The sequence below is a fragment of the Podarcis liolepis genome (assembly GCF_965112155.1).
Source record: "Podarcis liolepis genome assembly, chromosome: Z".
In the NCBI taxonomy this organism is placed as follows: Eukaryota; Metazoa; Chordata; class Lepidosauria; order Squamata; family Lacertidae; genus Podarcis; species Podarcis liolepis.
In genome coordinates this window covers 28,076,901-28,098,778 of record NC_139570.1, presented here as the reverse complement: position 1 = coordinate 28,098,778, position 21,878 = coordinate 28,076,901, and the positions used below count along the sequence as shown (strand labels likewise).

At 43.9% G+C, this 21,878-nt stretch overlaps 1 protein-coding gene across 5 annotated transcripts in view; it reads right to left on the bottom strand.

Annotated features, from left to right (window-relative positions):
* Positions 1–448: 448 nt before the first annotated feature.
* LOC310698165 (vascular endothelial growth factor receptor kdr-like) overlaps positions 449–21,878 on the bottom strand; it is a 195,084-nt gene continuing 173,654 nt past the window's right edge. For all 5 annotated transcript variants that reach the window (XM_083484968.1, XM_083484969.1, XM_083484972.1 and 2 more), the window contains 3 exons: positions 20,935–21,013; positions 13,488–13,588; positions 449–4,722 (listed from right to left, as the gene is read on the bottom strand). In XM_083484968.1, coding sequence (XP_083341094.1) covers positions 4,524–4,722; positions 13,488–13,588; positions 20,935–21,013 — 379 coding nt within the window. In that variant the 3' untranslated portion in view covers positions 449–4,523. The remainder of the gene's footprint in view (positions 4,723–13,487; positions 13,589–20,934; positions 21,014–21,878) is intronic.

Here is a 21,878-nt window from a genome sequence, read left to right as displayed (position 1 = left end):
CCCCATGCATTGAGTATGTACGGTACCTTCCTTCCTAGGAAAGATGCCTTATTCTAGGTGAGATTATTTACCCACAAAGCCTGTTTCTAACTCTGATTAGCAGCAGCTCCTCAGGTTCTTGGCTAGGGACCGTCCCCATTACCTGTCAGCTGAGCTTTTTAACAGGGCATGATTGGATTGAATGTAGGTTTTCTGCATGCAAAGCAGCTGAGCTACTGTTGCAATTCTGTCTATCTGTGTATTTTAGTGGAACCCAAAGATCTACCAACAAACCAGAGGCACCAGGCCTGCACTATAGTGTAAAGTGCTTTTAACTGGGGCTTTGAAGAAAAAAAAGAAGGCATCATGATTGGGTTTGTTTTGATGCCTCAGTTAACATGGGAATTCCTATCCGATGCTTGGGATAGAGCATGAATTCAGAACATATGACACAAAGGAGGCTTAAGGCTGTATAAAATCAAATTATTTTTATTTATTTATTTTTGGTTAATAATTACAATACATTTTTGAATATATAATGAGAGCAGGTATTTTGGTTTCCCCCCAGTGCATTCTTCAGACAGACAGGGTCTGGTCTCACTGTACATTCTGTAGTGTTTGGAGCAGAATGGGACATTTGCTTATTTGCTTGCTCTGCCAGCTCATTATTTGGGTCACAGGCATTTGTTAATGGTACTGACAACTCAGGAACAATGGGAAAATGGGACAGTAGAAAAAAGAAACCCAAGACTATGGGAGTTTCTGCTCAGTGCGGTTCCTGATAAAAAGTCTTCCCACAACCTAGGCCCGGAGATTTAAGGACGTATGAAGAGCCCTTTTGGATCAGCATTCTGTTCTCACAGTGGCCAATGGGAAGCTCGCAAGCAGGAGATGGTTCCAACAGCACTCTCCCTGCTTGTGATTCCCAGCAAATTTCTCTCTCTGTCTCTGTGTCTTTCTCAACCGAGAGGCAGAAGGCCAAAGAAATATAGGGCAGGAAATATGGTGATTATTGCTTTTGTCAGTGCAGCAGATAACGACATATAATTAGAGCAGGACGAGTAATATATTTCTGAAAGAATCATCTCACTGTAAGAATAGGTTGTGGCTATGAACAAATGTCTTTTCTGAAGCTGCTGATTATGGTATAAAGGGGGAGAAAACCAGGGCTGACTGAAGACATTTTGCTGCCTGAAGGGAAGCATGTGTCAGTGTCTCGCCCATTTCCAGGAACAAAAGCTGTCTAGCCTGCCAGCTGAATTCTTAACTTCAACACTAGTGCCGGGACAAACTCCATAGGCAGTAGGCAGGTGGTGCAGGTCAGCCACATGGTACACAGTTTTGTGTGCCCCTCAGTGTCATTCTACCTAATGGTGGAGCCGGCCCTGGATACAAAACAGGTTAATAATACTATCTTCTCTGGTAATGTAGGATTGCTACAGGAGTGAAAAAACATAAGGTCTGGCTTGAAACAAAGAGAGACAGGTTTGTACTCATCAACACTGAACATATCTGAGGTTTGTCAGGTCACAAAGGCAGGTGGCTGAGTATCTTCTGAAGTCACAAAATATTCCCTGAGTAGTCTTAAGATACCAAAATATACACTTCTATTGGGCAACTGGCTCCTCTTTTTGTCCTGCAATTGAGATCAGCCTCACGTGGGAACAAGGTCAGTTATGTCTTTCTTGCTCTTTGATCCAAACACCACAAGATTCACATAGCTCCCTGTTTTCTGAAAGAAGCCAGGTAGCATTAAAAATAAAACAAAGATGTCCCCAAAATGATAAGGAAGGTGGGGAAGTGGGTGGTGTTCGGCCAAATTGGCAGTAATTGTGGAACTGGGGAGATTCTCATAAACTGGGGCCTGTCCTGCAAGCGTTAGTGACATTTTCAGTAAACCCATGGAAAGCTCTTATTCCAGGGGATTTCCTGCTCTTTGGTACTACATAAGAATTATACACGTTGCTACATAAATGAAAGTCTATATAGAACTGCGTTTACAGATTAAACACAATGAGCAAGATCCTGCAGAAGTCAAACATATTAGTAACACCTTTGGGGAGAAAAGAGGTTATGCAAAGGAAAGGCTCACCTCTACCAGTGAGATCAGGTGCTTTGCTTCTGCAGGATTATATCTATCTCATATAGCAGCTTAATTGGAAACACACACACATAGTAATTAAATTAAGGGAATGGGAAGATAAGGGCAGGAAAAATATTAGTAAATAAAATACAAGTAATATAGGTTCATTTTTAGGTAGTTACACAGGCTGGTTAAAACAAAAACAGTGAGGAAGTCTATGAACCCAAAGTCAGAACCATTCCTGCCAAGAAGCTAGGCACTGAGTCCAGATGGGGTGCTTCTTGCTTTGGGAAGAGCCATACTACACAAATTCTTCAATTCCATATTAGTTCAATGAAGGCCTCTTTGGGTTTCAGATCCAGAACAAGAGGTGAATTAGGCAACCTGCCTGCAAGAAGATAAGGGTCACACCTACTCTCATGCCATAAGGCACTTTTTGCATCTCCCTTTCTCAGTTTCCAATTAGCTGAATTTAGGGAGAACACAAACATGCACCTCTCTTGCTACGTCTCTGCTCAGTGCTGCCTTTTTGTACACCTGAGATGCTGAATGCAGCAGGCCTTGAGAAAGCTGAATGTTCTTCTGCTGGTCCTGAAACCAGTTTTCAGAGACCCTCTTAGAAGGTTATGAAGGTTGTCAGAGTTTCAGGATTGGGGGCTTGGGCAAAAGGGTTAGGGCACTTCTTCCACTGCTCTGCCTCTGAGGAAAGGGCCACAAGGTTCCTTGGGTCAAGCAAAGCAAGAATCCACAGTACAGTGCCATTCTGTGTCATTCTCTGGGTTTATAAGAGTGGCTGGCTGCAGCTTCCCATATTCCTTCAATACTAGTGTGGAATGAGCAGATAATTTGACTTCCAAGGAGGTACAACACCAGCATGGGTATCTCCCAAAAGAGAGCTGCATGTTAACATTAACTGGAATGATGTGTGTGTGTGTGTGTGTGTGTGTGTGTGTAGTAGGGGAAGGATATCACAGAGAAACGGCAACTACACCTTTCTGGGAGCCATACAATGATTTTCAGGATCACAGTATGGTGTAGATGCCCTGGGGTGGTTGTGCAGCCAACACACCTCTTTGTGGGGAGCAGGAACAAAGTGGAAGTAGCCACAATCTCCACAGCATTCATATTACACAGCCAAAGAAAACATGTTATTGATCAGAATATGCAAGATAGTGACTGGAATACAACCCCCCCCATCACCTTAAATAGCCATCTCTCCTCTCTTCCTCTCAACGAAATGTTTTTGCTGCTCATCAAGGCATACAATTTTCTTTTTTGGAGCCACTGTCTGAAAAATCCCTACCAGAATCGAATAGATATTCTTTCCAAACACCTTTTAAGAGGATGCTTTTAAAGTCACAGTTTCACAGGGTCGCAGGCTTGCCTTCCAGCTTGACCTAGCCTGGCTCAAAAACACCTGAGGCATATTTTCTCTTTATGTTTTTCCAATATTGTTGGATCTATTGAACCCCACTACCCTAGATGGCTAAAGGTCTTTTTGGTCCCTGCTGAATGACTAACATTCATTGCCATGAAAGTTTTCACACCCATTTCTTTCTGTAATAGATTTTGAGGAAAGTGGAGCTAATGGCAAATCTACAGGCCAGGGAAAAGGATGTTATGTAATTGTCATTTTCTCCTCCAAGGGAGATTTCTATGAGGAAGGGCCTGGGATGGGGCCTGGGATCTGCAATGGAGAATTATCACACACCCTTCCTAAACTATAATTTCCAGGGTTCTTTGGGGGAAGTCATGACAGTTATACACAGTTATAATTGTCAGACTTTTCATTGGGAGAAAGAGGGAAGGGAAGTTTGCTCTGGAAAAGAATGAGCTCATCTAATTATTCCCTTATTAGCTTTTATTTATTAGGAACAAAGGACATTGGCTGTCAATATAAATATGAATTCCACCCCAGCCCTGTTTTGCAGTGCAAGCTGATTGTAATCTGATGTGGACTGGGGAAAGGGTGGGATTCTGGCAGATGAAAATATATGGTAATGATAATAAGGAACCAAAAATGAGGAAAAGAGAAATTCTTATTTCTACCTGAAACTGTGAGAGAAGTGATCCCTGAAGAATATGCCCCTGTTAACAGAACCAGAATTTTCAGTGTATATCCCAAAGCTTTGAGAAAGAAGCCCCCACAGAATGACAATGCAATGGGTACAACTGCATTTTTTCCCCTTTAAACAAATTTGCGGTGCAGAAGGTTAGAAAATAAGAGCTAGATCAGCAGAAATATACCCTTTAAGACAGCTGCTCTTCAAAGGACTTCTATCTGCTTTGGGGGTTTAATACCTTGGACAGATGGACCTGGATAAGATTGTGATCTCTTATCCCCTTTTTTGTGCGAAAAAACCACCCCACTGGTTCCATTAAGCAGGCAGCACAAATAGGAAGCCTGATGAATATACTGTATAGTCAAAGATGTGTAAAATGAAGATCAGCCCTGAGCCAATTACACTGGAGGAGCAGAGTACTGAATGACTGAGTTGTAGTCAGGAGGTGGGCTGTGGCACTCCAGGGTGGGATCGACTGGCAGGAGAACATACTGTTCCTGGACGGCATCGTTCACCTGTGTTGCCGACAGGTACTTCACAGCCTCACGCTCGTTCTCCGAGAATACAGACTCTTTGCTCTTGTTGATGGCTTTTCTCCTGTGGGAGGAAAAATGTTTGAAAATTCAGCAAAAATGTCCTCACAAAAACGAACCAGCACTTTCATACACATTTTTCATAACATTTTTTGTTGGACTACTACATTGCAAAATCCAGTGAGGCGTGGATTAAGAAGGATAGCTGTGCTTTGGTTTGTGGATTATTTATGGAAGTGGGAATTAGGAAGGTTCACATTAAAATGCAAACCAAACCAAGTCTCTCCTCCATCGCTACCCTTAAGACATAAAATATTTGTGTTCTGAATAATGGTATAGTGGGTTCAAGTGTCACACTAAGACCAAGGAGTCCCAGGTTCAAACGTACTTGGCTATGAAGTTGCCTGGGTTTTCAGCATAACCTACTTCCCAGGGTTGAGGCTTTGAGGATAAAATGTGGATGGTGAGACCCTTACACATTGCCATGAGCTACTGATATATAATGATATATAATGTAATGAATGAATAAATTCATCTCATATCTTTCTGCTTCCTGGCCCCACATCAGCTCAAACCATTGTGTGCTGCAGAGGATTCTGGGATGTGCCACACTTGGTTTACCAAGGACACTGGCTCAGCCTGTGGGTTTGAGTGTTGTCTCATGTGAATTCAAACCATAGTTTGCAGCACAGAAGAGGTGGTGGCAGTTGGTGGTTGGGATACGCTGCTACCAAATCACAGGTACAGTACTGTAGCATCCTAGATTTCTCCTGTGAGCACCTGTTGTTTTGACTGCTCTAACATCCTGGGAAGCCCTGTCCGAAGGCAAAGGAATTATCTGTATAGTACTATTATTTTGTGGTGTCTGCCTAGAACACAGGTGGAAAACCACTCTGAGTGGAACATTAGGAACATAAGAAGCTGCCTCATATTCAGTCAGAGTTCTACATGGGCTCAGAACTGCCTATACTGACTGGTAGTGGCTATCCAGGGTTTTAGGCAGGAGTGTGTCCTAGCTGCACCTGGAGATGCCTGGGATTGAACCTGCAGTGCTATGCTCTACCATTTAGCTAAATAAGGTCTGTAAGATCCTTGCTCCTGGGAACGGAGACATTTGAGGCAAAGACTGTTAACTGTGAAAGGCTTTAAAAGAGTATTGGACAAATTCATGAAGGAAAAGGCCATCAATGGCTGCTAGCATGATGGCACCTCTATCGGTAGAGGCAGGGTTCCTCTGAATACCAATTGCTGGAAATTGCAGGTAGGGTGATTGATTTATTGATTATTTATTTATTTATTTATTTATTTATTTTCTATATTGTTTAATATATTAAAAACATCTCTAAGCAGTGTACAAAAAACCTAAGCAACAACAGGCAACTTAAAATATTACAAAAATACACAGTTAAACATAAAAATGTTTCATTAACATGAAGTTTCTAATATATGTTAATCAATATAAATTCATTTTCCTTCTGGCATGCACCCTCCCTCTCAGCTTCCAGGTTCTCACCCAAGGTCCGAACAAACTCTCAGCTCACCCACAAAAGTCTCACGACGAGAAGAGTTTCTGTAAAGAGCAGACATTACCCTAGTCTCCCACTCTAGACTTGTTTTTTATGGGCAGGCCCAAGGTGAATGGCACTTCCTTAGGTTGCCCATAGCTGAGTCCTATTCAGCTGCACTCTCCACACCCAGTACCAGGTGCAGCAGGTTTCCTGAGTTTCCCAGGGGGCTTAGAGGATGGGAAGAGGACCCTCTGTTCTTCACCCTCTGTTCTCTCCTCCTCCTCTAGCTGCTTTTGCACTCAGGTTCTGCTTACAGGCTGCCCATTGAAGCATCTGGTTGGCCATTGTAAGAAAAGGATGTCAGACTAGGTAAGCCTTTGGTTTGATCTCTTATGTTCTTATGATAATCATAGGCATGTTTGTATCCTTGAATGCAGTTGGCTGCTCCCCTCTCTGTTAAACTCTTCATGTGAAAACGTTACTAATCATCTATTTCTCACCGACACGCCCTGCCATTGGTAACCCCTGATGTTTCTTCTTAGCTGACTCCATAGCTCCAGCAGCTTTTATAATTTACCAGGTATTAAACTGGTCAATGGGGATGGAGAAAAACACAAAAATATCGGTGTAACTTGGCCCTTGGCCTGGGCGAGTCTTGCTGTGCCCAATAAAAGAAGTGTTATTAAGGCTTAGCCTGGCCACACAATGAGACTCTCTGAGCTCTGTCAGCTCCCAGTATGTAGGAAGAAGGGAGCTTGCATTTCTGGTTCATCCCAGCCACCATGTCAAATCTGGGAATGACACTGTCTGTCAGCTAATGTTTAAAGCGAGCCTCTCAAACAATGACATTTAATATTTGCTCCCAAGTCAGAGGGATGACAAGTTTGGTCAGAGGCAAGGAGTGTGGTTAACTATCTCTGGCAGATTTGAAATGCAATTACCATCCTAGAAAATACTCATTTCACCCAAGCTGCATACCCTGAAATTAAGACAACTCTTCAGCCTTTGTTTCCTAACCCTTAACAACTTTCTCTCAACTTTACTGAGATTTCACTTTGTTCTTCCCCTGCTCAGCAACTGACCCAATCTTGAGATGCTGCCAGTGTTGTTTACATGAATTTAGATGCACATTTTGTTTTCCCATTGAAGTTCTGGAATCCCCTTTTCATCTCCTTTCCTACTATGAAGACCAAAGCCATGTGGTAGAACACCTGCTCTGCATGAAGGGATGGGAACACCCCCTGTCTGAAACCCAGGGAAGCTACAGTCATTCAGTGTGGACAATACTGAGCTAGATGGACCAATGGTCTATTCTTTTCAAGTGTTCCTCATCTATAAAGCAAAGGTGAGGTTATTTTTTCTCCACAGTCAATTGTTCCAGCCATTTTTCCCTATTCTTGGCTAATGTTGTTTTTGTAGCTGGAAATGGAGAAAAGTGGCTAGTGCAAGATTGTGAGGAGGTTAAGGTGTGGGAGGGGGAAGCACTTAGCACTTCTTTTATTTTTAAAGCAAAACCCTGATTTATATGTAAATAAGGCAGAGACCTTATGGTGGCCTCATAGGTCTGGAATAGTGGCTCCAAAACCCTATGAATGAGAATGATTGAGCTCATGCATACTTTCTTAGGAGCAAGGTCCACTATGCTCAATTGAGCTTACTCCCAAATAAGATTGCCTAGGATTGCAGGCTTAATAGATTTTCCCATTCATTAAAAATTCTGTACACAAGGAGCAGCAGCCCTCAAAGAAAGACATCCCAATCAATTTGCTGTTTGCAGCAAGTTATACCTTGCATCTGAGTCCTGTAACAATTGCGGTAATTGAGCTGCAGGGGCTTATAATGGGCTTTATGGCTTTTTATAGGTGTTTAATGAGGCTTTATTTTTATTTTTTTGCAGGGCAAGCATGTTTAAGGCCCTTAATGGATTTAATAATGGTTGTAAGTTGAATTAGAATTTGCAGTAGTGAATGTGGTTGTTGAAACAATGGAAATTTCCCCCACAATCTGCTTCATGGGACAATTAATGGGATGTAAAGGTTTAAGGCCTGGAACATGCTCTCAGTCTGTATTAACATGCTAGAAACAGGTGGTACAAACACTGAAAATTCTAGTGATGCCAGTTGGATGCTCAGGTTGTCTCCCCTGATTTTAGTCAGATTAATTTTGGGGGATACTAATTCGGCATTCAGTGAGCACCTAGATTACCAGAGAAACTTTGCTATTTTAATAAACATCAGCAAAGGACCTTGTAACAGGTCAGACTATTGGTCCATCTAGTTTAGTTTATGTATAATAATAATAATAATAATAATAATAATAATAATAATAATAATAATAATAATAATAATAATAATAATAATTTATTTATACCCCGCCCATCTGGCCGAGTTTCCCCAGCCACTCTGCCACTCTGGGCGGCTTCCAATCAAGTGTTAATGATAGGCAAAATGTAGATCAAGAACTACTGATAGGTCTCTGGGTGATCTACAGTACAGCAGTAAGGGTTTCTAACTCCCAGTTGTTTATGGATGACAACTAAATAAGCCATATTTCCTCCCAAATGCAAAAAAGCCTGGGAGGAAAACCAGGAGCAGATTTTTGCATAAAGTTGCTGAGAGTTCAGTTCTGAAACTGAAAACAAATCCTTGATCTGAGCATGAGCTCAGAATTTCAGTTAATTGCAGTTGGTGAATGGAGGGGTTCTAGTAAAAAGCAAAGTACATTCCACAAGCCTGAGCTCTTTCCACTTCTGGGTTACACTGATGGGCCATGGCTATGCAAGGTTTCAGTTAGCGGTCTTTCCCAACCCTACCTGCAGATGCTGGGGAGTGAACCTGGAATCTACTTGGCACAGAGTGTGTGTGCTGTAGCAGTGAGCTACGGTCCCTGAGGCAAGTTTCTTGGCTTCAATGTAGGATTCGGACAACCAGTTGGAGCCCCATCAGAAGCTGTTAATGATTATGATTTGCCCCCTAACACTTTAGATTGGAACAGGAAGGCCTGCCACAGTTGAGGAGGGTTGTTCGATTTGATTTTGCCAGGAGAAATGCGTCTAAGGCAAAAGCAGTATCCTTCCTGGAATGCTTTGGCATTCTGATGCCTGAAGCACCTCAGCTATGCCCTACTTGGGGAATATCTTGGTTCTCAGCTAAATCGTTAGGTCTAATTATTTCTGAGCTTAATTGGGTATGACAAAAACAAGGCAGAGCCAAGACTTCAATGTATATCAAATAATGGTTTGCTGAATGAATTCAGAGGAGTATGACGACCAAGGTGGTTCTGCCCTGCTGCAGATGTAAACTTGAGGTTTACCTCACTGCTACAGGCCTGTTCAGATGAGAGTGGTGCACAAATTGCCAAATGAAAATCCTCCATACCGCTTGAGGACACAGAAATGTTGGGGGCTATTTCACAAAATTCCCCCAGGAGGGGAAAAGAGAATGTATCCATGGGAAGGGGAGGAAGGGCAGCATATAAATTTTCTCTAAGAACATAAGAAGAGCTTGCTGGATCAGGCCCATCTAGTCCAGCATCCTGTTATCACAGTGGCCAACCAGGTGCCTGTGGGAAACCTGCGTGCAGGATCAGAGCGCAAGAGCACTCTGGAAGCAGCCATCAATAGCCCTTTCCTCTCTCTGTGTGTTACGTGTCAGCCTGCTTCAGCCTTGGAAAATTTATCTAGGGATATAGAAGAAATTCTCCAACAGTTTCTCAGGGCTGCAGTCAATCATTTTTGGTGATACATATAGTGAATGTTTGGTGGGAGGGGCCAGGACTGAACCCACTCCCTTCCACTGCCTGCCACCCATTCACTGGAAAGACTGAAAACAGCCACATAGTGTGGGTTCTCAGTGCCTGGGGAGTACGAGTACACCAGGGTGCAGAGGTGGTTGTGCCAGCTGAAGCCCTCACTGCTGACTAAATGGTCTGAGCCACAGGTGAGTGAGGCGAGGGAAGGAGAAAAAGGCTCGAAGCTGCCCTGTGATGAGGACAGAACTGAGGGCCGTGGTGCCCCATTCGCAGAAGTGGCTGCTCGTGCCTCTTGCCTCTGTGGGCGGCGCCAGCAGCGCCCCTTCACCGGCCACAAGGGAAAGGAGGCACTGCTGCTGCCCAGCCCTGAAGGCTCAGCCTGGGTGCAGCTTAGCAAGTGAGGGGGCCTGGTTGCACCCCCTTAAAGGTAAAGGGACCCCTGGGCGTTAGGTCCAGTCGTGACCGACTCTGGGGTTGCGGCGCTCATCTCGCTTTATTGGCCGAGGGAGCCGGCGTACAGCTTCCGGGTCATGTGGCCAGCATGACTAAGCCGCTTCTGGCGAACCAGAGCAGTGCATGGAAACACCATCTACCTTCCCACCGGAGCGGTACCTATTTATCTATTTGCACTTTGACATGCTTTCGAACTGCTAGGTTGGCAGGAGCAGGGACCGAGCAACGGGACCTCACCCTGTTGCGGGGTTTCGAACCGCCGACCTTCTGATCGGCATGTCCTAGGCTCTGTGGTTTAACCCACAGCGCCACCCGTGTCCCTTGTGCCCCCTTACGCCCTTTCAAAAATCTGCACCCAGGGCCATGGGTCCCCTGGCCTTCCCCATGCTACGCCCCTTGCTGAAAACAGCTCACTTTTCAGGGGAAAAGGATTCAGATCTTCCTTCCATTCATTTGATATATCTCTGGAGGGAGGATACAGGACTCACACCCAACTCATATTCAGCCTGTCTCTTTGGATGTTGTTTCTCTTTTCTTAACACCTGACACAGCATACAGCCATTGTTTGTCCAACAGGATTCCCAGTCCCAGAGTTTTGTATTTGTCTTCCCTAAACTCTCCAAATTCTTCACTTAAGCATTGCCAATTCCACCGCCTCCTCCACCCTTTCAACTCAGCAAATGCAAGTCAAATAAACAGCTAGATTTGGCGGGGGGTGGAAAGAGGACGGGAGCCTCAAGAGCCACCCTGGTTTGGAAAACACACTAAGCCTTCCGTAGGGCTTGTAGAAGTAAAGCAGGACTGTTTGTAATAGGTCCAGAATAAATGTTTTTGATAAGAAGAGAGATATCGCTAACAAGGGCGACATACTGATTCCCAGCCAGCCTCAGCAAGCCATGGAGAAGAGAAGAGAAGACATTCAGAGCTGCTTTTTCCAAGTTTGTGGGTAGATGCAAAGCTGTATTTTTCTCAGGGCTTAACTAGGTGTTGGCTTTCGATGACATGGAATGATCCTCATAAATATATGAAATAAACTTTAGGAGTGCAGTTATTTAGTCAACTGAGGCTGAAACCTTATGCACCAAGGATGGGAAACTTACTCCAGCCCAAGGGCCATATTTCCTTCCAAGCAACCTTCCAGGAGCCACATGCTAATGGGCAAGGCCAGAGATAGGAGTGGGCAGAGACACAAATGTGAATTTTACTTTACTGTAGGCTATTGTCTACACACACTGCCATACCCAGCTCTATTGTCCAGGGTAGAAAGAGGCATTATTAGAGTTCAAAGACACATTCCAGCCAGTCAGAAAGAGGAGTGTTACCTTGGCAGAAGGGCTGCCACTAGGTGTGTGGCCTGGGGAGAGTCCTGAGGGTCAGATAAAGAGGTATGGAGGGCCAAATTTGGCCCCCAAACCTGAGATTACTCATTCCCGCTATACACACCAGGACCAGCCCTACCACAGGCAGTGATGTGTATAGGGTGTGGATGGCAGTGCTGATATGCTGGAGAACAGAGGTTTTATGTGCTATGAAGCTCTGAGGTGTGGTCAATGGTGCTTTACTATCACCAATTAAGGAAAACTAAAATGTGATAAATGTGTAGGTGAATATACAAGATGAACTGAGGTAGGTGTGAGGTTGGAAGGTTGAGAGAGAGTGCTTTGAGTGTTGGAAGTGAGCAATGATTGGACAGAAGATTTGAAAGGGAGTTTGAATACTGATGGGAGGGCAGTCGAGAATGTTTGGGTGGTGGCAGGATTAGTTTGATAAGGTAGGGTCAGCATTGTTACTAGATTTTGTTTTATATGAATCACAGTCACCATATGCTTTTGTACACTGAGTTATCAAAACCCATTTTTTGCCATTTCTGTTTTAATAAATTGTTGTATTATACACACATGCCTCTTGACTGGCTATGTTAGAGGTGGGAAATAGTCAGATATTTGGTATTTCTGGTGGCAGCATTAACAATGAGTTATAAAGATAGCTCTTAGAAACCCAGGTCAGGACTGTATATCTTCTTAAGATAGAGAAAGTGGTACAGAGGAGCTGAAGTAAATATAAGGTGGCACAACAGTAAGTACCATTGAAATACAGTAGTGTTCTGGGTATTTATGTACAGATTTGCACTGCTAATTATTTATTTGTTTTATTACTAGCAGCTTCATATATGGCATTGTTTGGAAATTTCAAGAAACAAAAAAATCAGTGCAGTTTTGACAGGTTTAGTCAGCCTTCTTGATTCAAAATTATGTCCAAACATAAGCAAAAATGTGCTCCTTGATCTCATGAACCATCATTCAGAATTTGGTTAAAATCAGGGAAGTTTTGAAAGGTTCATCTTGATTCACACTGTTGTCTAATTGTATCCAAACATAGATGAAAGCTGCTCCTTGATGTAACCAAATTTAGAACCATGCAAATTTGGTTATATCGTAAGAGGTGTCCAAGCGCATAGCAAAAAACAAAAACAAAAAAACTTTCCGAATTACATAGCAGAGACCAGCCAATCCAATTCAAATCTACTCAAAAGCCAGTCTCGCTGAGTTCAATGGGGCTTACTTCCAGGCTAAGTGGGTATAGGACTGCAATGTAAAACATTTATACTAAGTTTAAAAAGTCACAAATGGGGATCAGGGCCAGTGTTATGGCCCTTTCCCCTCTTTCTATACAAGACCCCAGACATGAATAATGAATGAATACAACTTGTATTTCATCACAAGCCAATTCTTGGATATATTAGTTTATGAAAGGATGCCAATGGCTACATTTGCATGTAAAGCTAAGTGTGGTTTGTTTAATAAACCACAAGTCAGCTCACAGATGACGTAACAAGCCATAGTTTGTTTCTTCAAAGCTTGGTTTGTTTTCCAGCTGCTCTTGCCTCATGAGAGTGTCTGTGGTGGGGTGGCCAAACAAACCATGGTTAAGTAAGGATTTGGACATAATACCAAAATGTAGTTAAAACAAGCCATGGTTCATAAGCCAACAACAAAACCATGGCTACTCTGCTGGGTTGAGTTTGCACATCCAAACAAACCACAGTTATGCCAAATAAACCATGGATAAGCACACCAGGCCAGTATCAACTACTATGTATTCATCCAGGGGTACTTACGCCAGAGCCATGATTCCATAAGGCCAAGAACGAATCTCCAATCTCTTCCGGCTTTTCATTTCATCCAAAGTCAGCACCATCCCGCTATCTGACTCGCATTCCTAAAGAAGGGAAAAAACACAAAAGCTTTAGCTTCTTCTAACTGAGGGCTGTACAGCTCCTTTCCAGCTCAAAATACAATCTCGAGGGAGGGTTGGATTCATAGCAAATGCAGCCTGGCAGTGGCAGAAAAAGCAGAAGGAAGTGAATCCAACACCAGCTGTTCAATTTTTGCTAACCCTTCCAAGCAGAGTTCCACCCGTCTAGAATTTTTGTAGTGCAAACAGCTTTTCTTCCCTTAGTGATGACACCATCAGAACCACAGGAGGCTTCACAAGCCTTGTTTATGGAGGGTCCATTAAGCACATGGTTAGGGAACCACCAAATATTGAGGCCAGGCTTCTGTAACCTGGTGCCCTTCAGATGTTTGGACTACAGTTCCCATCAGTCCCAGCCAGCAAAGCCGGGCAATGCAGAATTCCCATGATTAGGTTTTCCAGCTTGCTTGCTTTATTTTATTTTAAAACTAATTGGGAGATCTGCATAACTCCTCTGAAGATTGAAGATTGAAGTAGTAGGTAAGGTTTTTTTGGGTTTTGGATCGACTCTTTCAGGTCATTTCCCCAAAGTAAATCAATATATCCCAAGCACTAGTTGGCACCACGAAGGGAAAAATACTAGTGGGTAAGGTGCCAAGCCCATCATATTCAAAGGAGCCGTGTGGGGATGTTAACTGGTAAAAGAGAAAAAGCGAGAGAGAGAGAGATCCTGATCACAGGTGTCCTGTGTCACATTTCTAGTTTGGCCCTAAATGCTTTTGTCAAAAGTCAGTCCCTTGTCCAAGGAGCATAGGTAAAGGTAAAGGGACCCCTGACCATTAGGTCCAGTCGTGACAGACTCTGGGGTTGCGGCGCTCATCTCGCTTTATTGGCCGAGGGAGCTGGCGTACAGCTTCCAGGTCATGTGGCCAGCATGACTAAGCCGCTTCTGGCGAACCAGAGCAGCGCACGGTTTACCTTCCCGCTGGAGCGGTACCTATTTATCTACTTGAACTTTGACGTGCTTTCGAACTGCTAGGTTGGCAGGAGCAGGGACTGAGCAATGGGAGCTCACCCCATTATGGGGATTTGAACCGCCGATCTTTTGATCGGCATACTTAACCACAAAGCAAGCTGTTTTATACTGACTCAATACTATTGGCCTATATCATTCTGCCTTGTCTACATCAGACACAAGACTCTCCAGATGTGGAATCCAACTCCCATCATCCTTGACCACTGGAGAGGATGAGTGGGGCTTATGAGAGTTGCGGTTCATAACATCTAGAGGGCACCATGTTGGCTATCCCTAGTCTACATAGACCAATTGCGACTTTTCAGGATTTGTTTTTTTTTGGGGGGGGGGGGCATTACCAGCACTACTTAGAGATGCCAGAGATTGAACTTGGGACATTCTGCGTACAAAGCACAGCCCTTTCCCCACATAGTCTTGTAGTTCATAGAAGTGACTGTAATGAGTTTTGTGACACAACAACATTTCTGAGCTGCTGAAACCATGCGTATTTCCTTGCACATGTGTACAGGATGACATATGGAGACACCTGTCAACATAAACGGCACATCTGTGAGACTGCAGCTCAGCTGGGAACCCACCAGTGACCCCTTATGTATCCATGCATTCATTCAATGAATTGATCTGAGATGGGAGGGGGGTCTTATGAATGAGAGGAAAGCTAGGTTTAAATACTTCCACGGAGAAAGCATTTCTTCAGAATGGTAGTGCCCCACTGGTTTTAAGACAGATCTGTGATTAGAGAGCCCACTCTCTACTTTAAATTCAAGGATATTCTTGGCAGAGAAATGGCTTAACCTCCCCATTCTCAGCCACCTGGCTTACAGCTGGCTGCAGTTTCATTTATAATGCTGGCACTCTGCAGTTAGCCTGTAAATTATTTCCTCTCTTAGTTTTATGAAGATAATGCTGGGGTGAGGGGAAGAGGCAAGTTTTAAAAACCATATAAAATTAACGCACACAGATGGTATAGTGAGGGTGGCTAATTATATAAAAAGCAAAGATGCTTTTATTTGATTCACTTGGCTTTCCCATGTATTAAATCCTGGGTATATTTAGCAAGAGGGATTTCTCCTGGGGAGGGGGGTTAGTGTTTAAAGCAGGGGTGGGAAAACTTTTCCAGTCCAAGGCCCACATTCCACTGTGAACAACCTTTGGAGGGGCCACATGCTAGTGGTTGTGGGCAGGCAGAGGCAAAACTGGGTCCGATCAATAGATGTAAGTCTTACCTTTGCACAGTAAGCTACATTCCAGCCATGCAAAAGCCAAAGCTTTCTATACCCCCCTCCCACTTATCTCTATCCAAGCAATCAAAAAGCATTATCACACATTACAACCAAGCAAAAGCAGGAGCAGGGATGCCAAGAGGGGGTGAACTGGGGAGCATCCTGAGGGCCAAATAGGGAGGCCTAGCCCAGAGGTTTCCCATCTCTGTTTTAAAGCCTGTTATGAAAGAGTTGGGTAGCTGTGGATAGAGGCTGATTAGTGTCACTTCCATTTAGGTGAGGTCCCCACAAGCTATAACTGCTTCTGTTTCTTTAACAGATAGTGATGGGCACCAACTTGGATGGCTTTAAAAGAGGATTAGACAGATTCATGGAGGACAAGGCTATCAGCAGCTACCAGCCACAAGGCTGATGCTCTGCATCCACTGTCAGAGGTGGAATTCCTATGAATACCAGTTTCTGGGAGTCACAGGTGGGAAGAGTGCTGTTGCACCTGGATCCTTCTTTTGTGTTTGGCCACTGTGAAAAAAGGATGGGTCCTTGTCCTTATCCAGCACAGTTTTTCTTCTTACTTTCAGAAGCTGGGCATTTGCCAAGGAAGGGCAATTGGTTAGCGGGTACCTTATCAAAATTTGTATCTTATTTACTGCAGCGGCTATAATTATGCTTTTCCATTGCTTGTATGGTTTTGACAAGTTCAATATATTCTTTACAGTTGCGATGAGAGAAATAAAAACATGTGTTCAGGCTGCAATGGCAATCAGAATGATCTCATTTTTTTCGCTGGCTGTACAGAGGGCCAAACGACAAATGACTTTTATACTGACAGTTCTGCCTTGGGCGCACACTTGACCACACAAAGGATAGTGGGGACATTAACCCCCCTTTGCTCCCTGTGCCTGCAATCTGTGTTGTAAAATATGCCCAGGAAGGCATCTGTCTCTGGTCTCCCTGTTCAGGTTTTCTATGCATTGCAGAGCACTGGAGGGCAGCATCCAACAAAGTGTCAGAAACTGACCCCGGCAAAACACATTTCTATGTATTCTGGCCCTGGAAAACGTGAGGTTGCTGCGATCAGGATGGTCACGTTTTAATTTTATTGTTTATTATTAAAAATCACTCACACACTGCAATCCTAACCAAGAAAGAAAATAAGACGCCAACTTGGATGGCTTTGAAATGGGAATAGACAAATTGATGGGGGATAGAGCTATCAATGACTACTAACTGTGCTGGTTATGTTCCACTGTCAGAGGCAGCATGTTTCTGAATACTAGCTGCTAGAAACTGCAGAAGCAGAGAGTGCTGTTACTCTCTGTTCCTGCTTGTGGGCATCCTGTGAAAGCCCCCCTGGCCTGACTCAGCAGGCTCTTATGACAGCTTATGAACTGATAAATGCATCTCCTCTATTACTCTCTTCTAAGGACACTGTGAATTATAAAATAATTCATTATGAAAAAACATGATGAAGAGCAATGACTATTTATATGCACACAACGCACAGGCAAATATATTTGTAACAGGTGCGTTACTAAATTATGATACATTAGGAATGCAGGAAGCCACTTCCAACTAGGCCAGTACTGTCTGCAAGGGAAGAGTTATCAAGCCTCCTATCCTCCATACGATGGTCTGAATTGCTCCCCCTTCTTCTACACGCTGACAATTTTGTGTTCAGAAAGTCCCAAGCCTTCAGCTAATGACACACAGATGTAGCTAATGCAACATCAGCAGTAGAGCATCTGCTTTGCATGCAGAAGGTTCCAGGCTTAAACCCACCAAGTCAAGATAGGGGCTGGGGAAGACACTTCGCTAGAGAGCTTCTGCCAATCTGTGTACAGGCCCCACAGACAGTACTGACCTAGATGACTCCTCCTGCCTTCCCTGCAACAGGCGCCTGTCTAATTTTGACTGGTAACTGATTCCAGAGAGCTGGAGCTGCAACACTAAAAGCTCAATTTCTAGTACAGGCTAAGCACACTTCTGGGGCATATGGTACTCTCCAAAGTGCCCGATCTGAGGGGTGCAGTTGCTAGGCAGGAATATAGTGGGCAAGGTGGTCCCATAGATATCCTGGTCCCAAGTTGTTTAGCACTTCACATGTTAAAACTCAGTTTATTGGCTCTCATCCAGCTGTGGCCAGACACTAGTCTAGAGGCTGCATGGCTACTCCTGATTCGGATGTTCTGGAGAGACAGAGCTGCATGCCATCAGCATACTGATGACACTTTCCTCCACATCCCTAATGACCGTTCTCAAAAGCTTCATATAGATGATAAATAGCACTGGGGACAAAATGGTACCCCATAACATAAATACCAACTGGCCAATGAACAGTCCTGCAGGTGGGACTGTAACTGCTGTTAAACACTCATCTCACAGGAGGATGTCGCGGTTGAAGGTATCAAAAGCTGAGAAAATATCAGGCAAAAGAAGCAAGGTTGTAGTCCCCTTGTCCCTCTCCTGAGAGAGATCATCCACCAGGGTGACCAAGGCTGACTCGGTGTCAAAACCAGGTCTGAAACCAGACTGAAATGGGTTTGGACAATAAGTTTCATCCAAGAATGCCTGGAGCTGCCCTGCCACAGCCCTTTCAATCACCTTCCCAAGAAATGTTGTTATTAGCAACCGTGATAATGTTTAGGTGCCTACTAAAGACATGTTTGTTTAGTAAGGCTATCCCAGAGGTGTAACTCAATCATTTATGTAAAATCACTTTTATATTTGATGAAATAGTTTGGTTGTTTCTAGAGTTTGTATGGCTGGTTTTATCACTTTAGAGTTTGTCGAATCAATTTCACTAGAGTTTGTGTTATGTGCTTTATGGTGTGAAGCAGTCTATAAATTTAACCACATAGCAGCCAATAGGGTGGAGTAGAGCTGCTCTCCCCACACCAGTGTCACTGCAGTTTGCTTAGATGGGCTGGGGCAGGACAGTGGCAAGCAGAAGCAATGCAGTGCTCCTGCCGCTGCATCATCCAGAGCCTCAGGTCTTATTCACACTTGTCTTTTGCTCCACTATTTCTAGGCAGGTCTGCACTGAAAAGCTTTGTATTTGAGTGTGCCCCCCCCATGGAGCTTTCCCTGTGAAAACCTGCTCTTTAAAGCTGAATCGGAGCAAATGTCAATCTACACAAAACCCGAACTGACATTTGCTCTGATTCAGCTTTAAAGAGCAGGTTTCCACAGGCATGGCTCCAGGGCAAAAACCCCAACACCACTCAGACACAGAGCTTTTACAGCTGGAAAGAGCGGGGCAATAGGTAAATGTGGTTAAGCCTTCAATCATATAGGCAACCTGTGCTCATCTAGGAATTATGCAGGGGTGTGGGTGGTGCTGTGGTCTAAACCACAGAGCCTAGAGCTTGCTGATCAGAAGGTCGGCGGTTTGAAACCCCATGACGGGGTGAGCTCCCATTGCTCGGTCCCAGCTCCTGCCAACCTAGCAGTTCGAAAGCACATCAAAGTGCAAGTAGATAAATAGGTACCGCTCCGGTGGGAAGGGAAACAGCTTTTCTGTGCGCTCCTCTGGTGTCGCTAGAAGCAGCTTAGTCATGCTGGCCACATGACCCGAAAGCTGTCTGCAGACAAACGTCGGCTCCCTCGGCGAGTAAAGCAAGATGAGCTCCGCAACCCCAGAGTCGTTCGCAACTGGGCTTAACTGTCAGGGGTCCTTTACCTTTACCACAAGGGCAACACTATGGCTCCGCTCCACCACACCAGCCACTACTGGTAACATATGGCAATCCCAAATGTATGATGCAATATCACTGCACTCCTGAGTGTTCCCACTCCAGTTCCAGGGAAGAGGTGCAAGGAAACTCAGAACACAATGATGTCACATGTCACACTTCTGTATTGCTAGATGCTTTTGGGGAAAAGAGAAGGAGAAGAGGTAAGGCTGCAGTATCTGGTGGTAGCTGTACAAACTCCATAACATCTGACTCTTGCCTACAACTACTCTGCTTTCTATCCAGAGTTCGGTAATGATTTTGGGAGTCTTCTTATTGATTTCAGCCAGTCTGATAGCAAGACTGTTTTCTCTTAAGGACAATCCAGTTCGATGAACACTAAAAATAACACAAGCAAAGGGAGAAAAGAGCCTAAACCTACACTTTGAACCTTCCCAAGCAACTCTTTGAATCAAGCATACTGAATTATTTTGACACGTTGCACTGATACTAATCCTCATGTAAGTCATCACATGGACTGGCGCGAGGGCTTGGCTGGGCAAGAGTCCCAAAGCAATTCAGAGCTCATTAGCAGCACCATTATTTTAAAATGTCACCTTGATATAAAAGCAAAGACAGATGTTACCATTAAAGTGCTTCAGTAAAAAACTATCTCCCTTTATGAAGCAGCTTGCAGAACAAAATGAGAAAAGATAGATGTCATCAATGAGAAAAGATGCAAGCTCTTGTTTGGAAACTGATAGGTATTCATAACTATAGGTGCCAAATAGTGAAAGAAACCCAAGAGCCATCCAGTTCAGGGATGACCAGCTTGTTGGGTCTCTCCCCCTGCACCACAAACTATTTCAACAGGCTTCTATTTTAACGTTGCCTTTTTGGCAATGACACCAACTGAGGGGCTCACCTGTGCCCACAATAATGTACTTTCAGCAAAGACTAGTTTAAGAATCTAAGAAGGAGCCCTGCTGGATCACACCATCTAGTCCAGCTTTTGCCATCACAATAGCCAACCAGATGCCTATGAGAAGCCTGCAATGGGACATGAGCGTAATGGTCTCTTGCCATTTGTGAATCCTAGCAACTGGTATCCAGAGGTACACTGCTACCAACAGTGGAGGTGGATTGCAGTCATCATGGCTAATAGTCAATGGATAGTCTTGCACACTGCCCAGGCTTGCGTCCTGGGGAGGTCACTTCAGTGCTGCTAGCGCAGTGGTTTGCCTTTACCTCCAGAGGTACACTCCATTGTCTCTTGAAACAGATGGATGCTGACAAAAAAAGTGGGCAGCAGGATAGAGAGGTGTTTATTACCTGACCTTCTGGTGGATGGTTCACTGCTGCTTTCCAAGAGAGAGACTGGGAGGAGCAAGGAAGCACAGAGATGCATTGTGGGGAAGAAAGCATTTGGCCCAAGCTTACCTCATGCAATCTTTTTTCTTTCTTCACTGACACCTCATCAAATGTTTTCACACTGAGTGGCCGATTCTTGGGGTTAATACTGAAAACAAGCAGAATGAGAGATTCAGTCATGGACTTTTAGTTCTTTATTGTGTGGTGGAAAGATGAAAACAACAGCTGCATTTAGCTTTCAAGCACATGTGTACTGAATCGTTTTTGTTGAGCCACGGCACAATCACAATACAAGGAGAATGCTGGAGCTGGTCCCCAAAAACTTAGGACTCACCTGTGCAGTTGCTGTGTGGCCTCAACAAAGTTGTTCTAGCGCCTAGCCTCAGTTGCATGGAATATGGAAATAACAGCCACAAGCCCCCAAAATAGTTAGGAGGTAAAATTAGAAAGAAAGAAAAAATCTCCACAGCCTACCCTCTCTCTTTCAGGTTTCTGTCATGCTCTTCTAAATTAAAATTAAAATGCATATATCCATATCAATGAATGGATAGAAGATATGTACAAACTCACAACACATGAAAAAATTGCCTATAAACGTAGACTTCCCATGGACAAATTCAATGATATTTGGAATTTTCTATAAATGCTGTATTAGGTTAAATGTAGGTTAACTACAATAACAATCTTGTGATGTTTATAAGTTCTGTTTTTGTTTTGTATTGTATATGGTTGTTATCTTTCCCCCCGTTTTCGCTTTCCCTCCTTTTTTTACTTTTTATTTCATCCTGTGCACTTAACAATCACATACACATTACCTTTTATATTTCAATAAAGAATATAAATATATTAACAAACAAGCAAACAAAGGGGTCAAAAAACAGAACCCAGAATAGGGCTATGCAGGCAACATAACTATGAATACAGGAGAATGATACATTATGGAGGATGAAGGAAGTAGCCAGCAAATGGCATGACTGTTATGGAAGGGGCAAAAATGGCCCCTCCAGAAAACC